The sequence below is a fragment of the Bos indicus genome, chromosome 15 (genome assembly GCF_029378745.1).
Source record: "Bos indicus isolate NIAB-ARS_2022 breed Sahiwal x Tharparkar chromosome 15, NIAB-ARS_B.indTharparkar_mat_pri_1.0, whole genome shotgun sequence".
Lineage (NCBI taxonomy): Eukaryota > Metazoa > Chordata > Mammalia > Artiodactyla > Bovidae > Bos > Bos indicus.
In genome coordinates this window covers 5,875,988-5,884,640 of record NC_091774.1, presented here as the reverse complement: position 1 = coordinate 5,884,640, position 8,653 = coordinate 5,875,988, and the positions used below count along the sequence as shown (strand labels likewise).

The 8,653-nt window shown below is 35.7% G+C and overlaps 1 protein-coding gene across 4 annotated transcripts in view; it reads right to left on the bottom strand.

Annotated features, from left to right (window-relative positions):
• Nucleotides 1-279: 279 nt before the first annotated feature.
• The window catches only part of DCUN1D5 (defective in cullin neddylation 1 domain containing 5), a 28,675-nt gene continuing 20,301 nt past the window's right edge, over nt 280-8,653 (bottom strand). For all 4 annotated transcript variants that reach the window (XM_019975469.2, XM_019975470.2, XM_019975471.2 and 1 more), the window contains 4 exons: nt 5,818-5,926; nt 5,623-5,727; nt 2,600-2,702; nt 280-615 (listed from right to left, as the gene is read on the bottom strand). In XM_019975469.2, coding sequence (XP_019831028.1) covers nt 560-615; nt 2,600-2,702; nt 5,623-5,727; nt 5,818-5,926 — 373 coding nt within the window. In that variant the 3' untranslated portion in view covers nt 280-559. The remainder of the gene's footprint in view (nt 616-2,599; nt 2,703-5,622; nt 5,728-5,817; nt 5,927-8,653) is intronic.

Genomic DNA, 8,653 nt, shown 5'->3' with positions numbered 1-8,653 from the left:
CAGAAAACCACAGCTAAACTTGCCCGATATCCAGAAACGTATTTTATTAGCTGCATCAGAAATTACCCAAGAAGTCAAGACCAATAAATATTCTTTCTGATTGTGCAGAGATGAATATATGAGCTATACCATGAACAGAGTACATTGCCAAATATTAAGACTGTTTAAAACCTTTAAAATTCCACAAATTTCTGGTATGAGAGACTTCTAAAATTCAAGAATTAAAATTTACAAAAATAAATACCACTCTTGACACTCAACGGACATCTTCACTTTAAGGCCTTTGTCACAAATCTGAATCTTTATTGTTCTGAAATAAATGTTATAAACATAACTCAAACAAAAACTTCAATATTCAGTCTCAGAAGAGGTGTGGCTCAACGCCCATAACATGTAACAAGAAAACGTCCTTTTAAAAAAAAAGGAAAAAAAAAAAAGTACTATGAGAAGTCTTTCATATGAATGAAAATGCACCCCTTAGGTTTTTTCCCCTCTCATCTCATTAGCCTGTACACACGTCAGGATCAAAAGGTTTGCACTTTCTTCAGAATACTTCTTGCTATGATGCTTGACGAACTTTATGCCACTCAACAAATTCATCAAGAAGAACAGGCCCTAGAAATAAAAGAAACAACTTTTATTAGAATTCAGTGAACTTATCTCTTAAATTATATAAAACAAACTCTATGGTGACAATAGGGAACTGACCTTTCCCTTCTTTAGGTATTTTCCTTCCAGACTCCCTCTTCTACTTAATAGGTGCTTTCTTGGCCATTTGTTTTTTTTTTTTTTTTTTTAAATAAAACATAAGGGACTTTCCACAATGGATATTTGTACAAACCACATTCTCAAGATTTAAGTGTTTCATGAACTCTCTGATAACTCGGTCAATATTAACCTCTCCCTTTTTCTAACTGCCCATGGCTTTCTGCCAATTAACTATTAAATAATCTGAAAAGTGTTTTAACGTAGTATTTCTGTTACCTTACCAAGAAGTGTGTAAGTGTACTGAAGGTGTGGCCATATACTGTTCCAGGTACAAGACCTACTATAGATCTGAACACAAAGCAAGTACCTAATAAATATCAACACCTGCATTAAGAACTATTGTAAAAAGATATTTTTATATTACAGGGAGTTCAAATTTACTTACTTATAGAAGTCACATAGGCAATATTTAAACCTCACCGTTTATTGTTTGGAAATGTAGGGAAAACTCATTGCCATAAAGAAATATGCTTGCCCTATTCTTCTTACAACCCTCTGGTGAGCTCACTTTTTCTCTCGCTTTTAATGGATATTTCTCTACTGTAAGAAAAACAGGAGACTAGCATAATAATAAATGACAACTGAAAAGCAACCTAGATGTTGTCATACTGTGGACCAGCACACCAGAAAGCAAGTGCAACATAAGCCACTACGTGGTTCCAACCGAATTCCTATAGAAGAACACAGGAACAGTTCTGTCAGATTTTGTAATTTTTCAAACAAATCTAGAAGCTGTATTTTTATTCAAAACCTCTCAGTTAAAACGCTGACTCAAATGCACATGAAAATACATATCTACAGAACAGACATAGTCCTTGAGCTGCCAGTTTACTGCTGTAAGGTATTATTTATAAAAATATTAAATTTTACACTATTTTGTAAATGGAAGACACAATATATACAGAAAGAAATAAAGTTATCCTTTCTTCAGCATTTTGTTTCTTCAGTGTCACAAAAGTCCATTAACCTCAGTTTACATTTGGTGGCTCAGTGGTAAAGAATCTGCCTGCCAATGCAGGAGACCCGTGTTCAATCCCTGGGTTGGGAAGATCTCCTGAAGAAGGAAATGGCAACCCACTCCAGGATTCTTGCCTGGGAAATTCCATGGACAGAGGAGTCTGGAGAGCTATAGCCCATGAGGTCGCAAAAGAGTTCAACACGACTTAGCAACCAAACAGCAATAACAATCTTTTCTATACAATGCTTTGCAACATGAAAACAACACATGCAGCCAAACTTGTGATGGGAGTGAAAAACTTACAGCTCTAGAAAATTCATCTGGCTTATCTAAAAATTCATCATTGCCTCCAACACCTATGGCATCCTGGGTTTTCCACTCAAGGGGACTGACAGATATTTTAATCATAGTTTATTGACTGTTTACTCAATAATTTCTGAAGGAAGTTACTTTGACACTATTTGCCATATTGTGAATGGATATTATGATATTAAAGCTTTTGCTACTATAGCTGTTTTGCTTTCCTATTTTTAAAATCATGACTGCACTTTTCTTACATAGTAAAATGCCTGGAAAGCCAGGAATAAAGCAGAATTTTAGCTTCTAGCTGCAGAAATTATATTCTGAATTTAGCTATAGTGCTCTGCTACCAAGTAATTGAAAATATTTCATTTACCAGCACACATTTTATAATGGTGCTCAATCTAAGTTCTCTACCTTCTATACCTGCCTCCCCGCTACACTTCCCACACAAAACAAGAAGGTCTGTTAGGAAGTTTAAATTCTTTATAGTAATGCTACACAAATCCACGTTCTCATTTAATAGCTTTAAGAACTATATTTTGGTAAGAAAACACTGTATTATATACTTACAAGCACCATCTTCATCATAGTTACTAAGATCGGCATGGACTGTTCTACTGAATTCTAACACATTGTACCACTGATCTTTGTTCATAACGCGATACTTTGATTGCTGCAGAAAACGATATAAACATTTGGATTACAGAACAAGCAATATCTATTAGGATTTGACTTCAATAAACATAGTTGTAACTTTGTTTTGATTTAGTCTTTCCTAAAACAGTTATTCCTCTTTTAATTATTTGTGTTTCTAAGAGAATTTTCAGGGTCATTTAGATGTTAACATCTTCAAATTTATTTTTTCCTTTTTTATTCCTGAGGAATAACACAGCATCAAGGGCACTAACAAAAAGGGTAAAACTCAATAAATTTTTACCAATGTATATGCTGTGTAATCACCAGTGAGATCAAGCTATATAATGTTTCATATACACAGTAAACTCCCTCCTGCTGTTTCTCATTAAATTGTTTCTTTGCATAAGGTTATGCAACTTCAAATCTTTAGCCACATTTGAAGTTGGCATTTTTCAGGCTTGGGTTCAAATCTTACTTCTGTTACTTAATTGAGTGACCTTGGGAAAGTTACTCGTTGGCTAAGTAAAAATAAAACATAATTCAAAATGGTGTTATAAAGATTTAAAAAGATAATGTATGTTAAATACCCTCCACACAACAAACATTTGAAAATATTTAGTTCTCTCAGCAACTTTTACATGGGAATATTTTTACAAGGAATATTTATCTCTGTCCCCAAATTACTAATATGAGGAAGATAGGTAATATCCATCAACTAATCTGCTTTATTAGGCTAAAAGATTTAAGTGTGCATATAAGACCTTTTTATATTACTGTCTCTTATCACAAGCTTTAAACAAAACTAATCTGGGGAACTTGCTATGATAAACAATCAGCTTCATGAGAAATTATTTTCAAAGCAAAAGCATCTATATTCAAGAAATGGTAAGAAGTACACCAAAACAAAAGACAAAATTGCAAAAACAAAAAAACACTACCAAAGCAAGAAATGGAAAAAAAGGACAGTATCTTCTTAGAATCTTACCTTGAACAACAGGTATAAGAATAAAGCCTTTCTTCTAAAAGAATACTTCCTTTATAAATTCAGCATATATGTCTCAGTAATTACTATATCTAAGTACGTTCTCATATTTGGGGACATAAAATATTAAACTTTCTAATGGTGGTGTTGGAGAAGACTCTTGAGAGTCCCTTAGACCACCTGACCTGCCTCTTGAGAAACCTATATGCAGGTCAGGAAGCAATAATTAGAACTGGACATGGAACAACAGACTGGTTCCAAATAGGAAAAGGAGTACATCAAGCCTGTATATTGTCACCCTGCTTATTTAACTTATACGCAGAGTACATCATGAGAAATGCTGGGCTGGAAGAAGCACAAGTCGGAATCAAGATTGCTGGGAGAAATATCAATAACCTCAGATATGCAGATAACACCACCCTTATGGCAGAAAGTGAAGAGGAACTCAAAAGCCTCTTGATTAAAGTGCAAGTGGAGAGTGAAAACGTTGGCTTAAAGCTCAACATTCAGAAAACGAAGATCATGGCATCCGGTCCCATCACTTCATGGGAAATAGATGGGGAAACAGTGGAAACAGTGTCAGACTTTATTTTTTTGGGCTCCAAAATCATTGCAAATGGTGACTGCAGCCATGAAATTAAAAGATGCTTACTCCTTGGAAGGGAAGTTATGACCAACCTAGATAGCATATTCAAAAGCAGAGACATTACTCTGCCAACAAAGGTCCATCTAGTCAAGGCTATGGTTTTTCCAGTGGTCATGTATGGATGTGAGAGTTGGACTGTGAAGAAAGCTGAGCGTCGAAGAATGGATGCTTTTGAACTGTGGTGTTGGAGAAGACTCTTGAGAGTCCCCTGGACTGCAAGGAGATCCAACCAGTCCATTATGAAGGAGATCATTCCTGGGTGTTCTTTGGAAGGAATGATGCTAAAGCTGAAACTCCAATACTTTGGCCACCTCATGCGAAGACTGATGCTGGGAGGGATTGAGGGCAGGAGCAGAAGGGGACGACAGAGGATGAGATGGCTGGATGGCATCACTGACTCAATGGACGTCAGTCTGAATGAACTCTGGGAGTTGGTGATGGACAGGGAGGCCTGGCGTGCTGCAATTCATGGGGTCGCAAAGAGTCGGACACAACTGAGCGACTGAACTGAACTGAACTCAACTAAACTGGACTGCAAGGAGCTCAAACCAGTCCATCCTAAAGGAAATCAATCCCGAATATTCATTGGAAGGATTGATGCTGAAGCTGAAGCTCCAATACTTTGGCCACCTGATGGGAAGAACCGACCCACTGAAAAAGACCCTGATGCTGGGAAAAACTGAAGGCAGGAGGAGAAGGGGACAACAGAGGACGTGATGGTTGGATGGCATCACCGACTCGATGGACATGAGTTTGAGCAAGCTCCGGGAGATGGTGAAGGACAGGGAAGCCTGGCGTGCTGCAGTCCATGGGGTCGCAAAGAGTAAGATTCAACTGAGCAACAAACAACAACATGATAAAAAGTTTATTCTAATTCTTTAGATTGAGCCTAAGCTTTAATACTAAAATTGGTTCTCTTAAATTGATTTTTTCAGTCTAATATTCTGTATATAGAAAGAAACTTGATTTAGAAGCTTGAGATTTGTACACTAGCATCAATTCTCTCCTGAAAAATCCCAAGAAACTAATTTTACATTAAGGGCATTTGTGCTAAAATTGTTTTTTTGAAGATTTATCTTTTTTTTTTTTTTCCCGAAGGGAGAAGAGCTGTGAGGAAAGGAATATACACGGCTTATGCACAAAATATATTAATGAACATGAACTCATGTCTAAATGAGAGCAGATAGGTATACATTTAAACAAATTTTCAACCACTTATACAGATTTTTTAAAAAGCTACAGTCTTTTTGTTTTTATTCATTCAAAGGTATGCTGTTCATTCAGCTGAAGTTTTTAAATATTATTTTAAAAATAAAAATATATACATACCTCTAGGTACTGGTAAAATACTGAAAACAGTGGCCATGTCCTCCCAAGGAGAAGAGCTAACATAGACTTAGCAGTATCAATATCAAGGCTTCTCTGATCTTTATCCTAAAACAAAAGATAAAAAAATTTTCCTAAGTGTGGTTTCAAGATAATTTAAAAAAATATTAAAATTGCAAACATGGAAATTCCACCTACCCTTGCAAAATCAAAGGCATATCTGTAAATATTCTTAAACGAAGAAATATCATTCAACTGTGAGCGCAAAAAGTCAAATTTGTTCTGTAACTTTTCTGTGCAGTCACACCTTAAATTAAAAAATCAAATGTTATATAATTAAGAAAATTAAATAAAAGTATCTTTGGGGGTTAGAATGAATGCATTAAATAAAAAAGTGAGCACATTTATGAAGTTAGTTTAGGTTTAAAACCTCTGATTCACAAATTTAGAATAACCGTTGCCTTCTACCTACCAATACAATGCAAAAGGGAAAAAGGGAAAAGAAAACCTGGCAATCTATGAAACGTCACTCCAATAACTTTTCTTTAAAAAAAAAACACCCACAACTCAAGCATAACCTCGAATAAAATCACAAATATTTGGTAAAAAGAAACATACTAAGATATATGCTTTTACCACAAATAAAGTTAAAATGACAGAACAAATAAAATTAATCAGGCCTCTGACACAAATTCTCAGGCACCATCTTGGTGAAAGAGACTAACCATGATTGCTTTTAAAAGTTTAGTAGGTAATCCAGAGGAAATACATTATATTAGTGATTCAGTCACTACATTTTTAGTAAACAAAAAATCAAAGTATATCAGTGACAGCACCTAACTTTACATCAGGTACATATACAAAAGAATGCAAACAAGCAATAGATGTTATCTCTAAAGGTACAACTAACTAAATATAAGGAACTAAAGAGATGGGATGTTCCAAAGTATTACTGGCTTTCTGCCTTTTCCTGGGTTGATTTACTCCACTATTTAGCAAGAAATAAGGCAGACAAAGCCTTTCACAATTGGCATAAACTTCCAATCTCATCTCCAGCCAGGGCCCAATATCCTTAAAATGTAACTGTGCTCTAGTTATAATTCACTTACCATTCCCAAATGCCATATCTATGCTTTAAGCACCTATTATTTTATCTACTTGATATGCTGTTCCTTCTAATATTTTGTCAAAAAATCTCTCATCAGAACTAACTAACAGTTTGTCCTCTCTGAGATCATCTGACTCCCTTCAATCAAATTAGCTGTGCCATCTACTGTGACCAATAGTTTTCCACGCAAAACTGATTTCAGTACTCATGACAATACACCTAGCATTCTCAGATTTAACCAAGCCTTTCACTGTTCTAAATCAACAATGTGATGTGTAGTAACTTATCATTTTATTAATGTGTAAAATATCTGAATAAATTTCTAGTGTTGCTTAACACTTGCATTCTTAGAATAAGCCAAACTTGGTCATGTTACCTGTTTTATACACTGCTGTTCATAAATGCGACTGGCTGTAAATTTCATTCTTTCACATTTTTTTTTGCTAGTCTTGTAACAAGCTTATAGCATAAGCCTCAAAAAAACAAAATGAAAAATGGTACACTTTCTTCTGTTTTCCGAAAAAAGTTTACTCAACATTGGATTCAGGATATGAACAAACTCAGCAGCTGAAAAACCACCTGAGCCTTTTTACTAAGAAAAGAAAAACCTTTAAACTACTAAATCAGCATTTTAAATGGTTATTAGACCAGTCAGATTTTTTTATGTCTTTTTGAATCAGTTTTGGTCATTTATACACTTTTCTGATTACTTATTTCACATATAATTTTACTTAAATATGCCAATTAAAATATTTACAATATTTTCTAACATGATTATTATATATTTTTTCCTTTTTTTTGTTCTTCTTGATTACCTTGTCAGAATTTCTTAATTCTCTCAATTGTATCTTTTTTCTGTTTTACCAGGGTTGGAACACTTTTTATCTCCTTTCTTTGGGTTAATCCTTTTAAATTAGATACCAGTTCATTTGGTTTTAGACTTTTTCCCCCTCTTTAATATAATATTTAATGCTACAGACTTCCCTCTACAATTTTAGCTTCACCCAAAGCTTTGTCAGTATTAACTGGTTTGATTATTCACTTGTAAATAAGGCCTTTACAAGAGTGATTTCGGAGGAGCTATAAGGATAAAGTCTTGCTAGAATAGGTTTAAAAGAGCGAAAGAGGAGAAACTAGAGAAAAGAAGCCTAGACAATTGCTTTCAAAGAATCTGTTTCTAAAATGGAGCAGAGAAAAGAGGCAGTAGAGTACGATGGGGAAGGAAGGCAGAAAGTTCACTTTAAGAAAAAATAAGAGAAACAACTTGCTTCTAAGAAGATGAAGTGTTATTTCACGTCTCTCCTGTTAATTCAATTAAAAGCCTTATACATTATATACAAAACAAACATAAAAAGACTCTGAAAGAATCTGAGAAATGATACAGTAGCATGTTCCCTGGGTTTTCTTCTTGCCTCATCTATCCCAGCTTGGAGCTGAAGGAGTCAGCAAAACAGAAATGCCAACGAGGGCAGACAAAAAATAAACAAACACAAAAGCCTGCTCTCCCCCTCTAGCCCAAAGTAAGCAATCTGGCAAGACAGAAATTGTTAAGGGAAAAAAACAACAAACCACTCTTCTCTAGTCAAACACCAAAGAGAAAACTGGCTCAACCCCTACCAACGCCAGCAAAGCCTGAATGGGGGGAACTGAATGGTCCACCCTCACCAGGATATGGGGCGCTCTGGGGGCTCAGTTGGAGAAGGCAATGGCACCCCACTCCAGTACTCTTGCCTGGAAAATCCCATGGACGGAGGAGCCTGGTAGGCTGCAGTCCATGGGGTCGCTAGGAGTCAGACACGACTGAGCGATTCCACTTTGACTTTTCACTTTCATACATTGGAGGAGGAAATGGCAACCCAGCAGCAGCAGGGGGCTCAGTGGTCAAGAGTCCTCCTGCCAACGCAAGGGACTTGGATTGGATTCCTG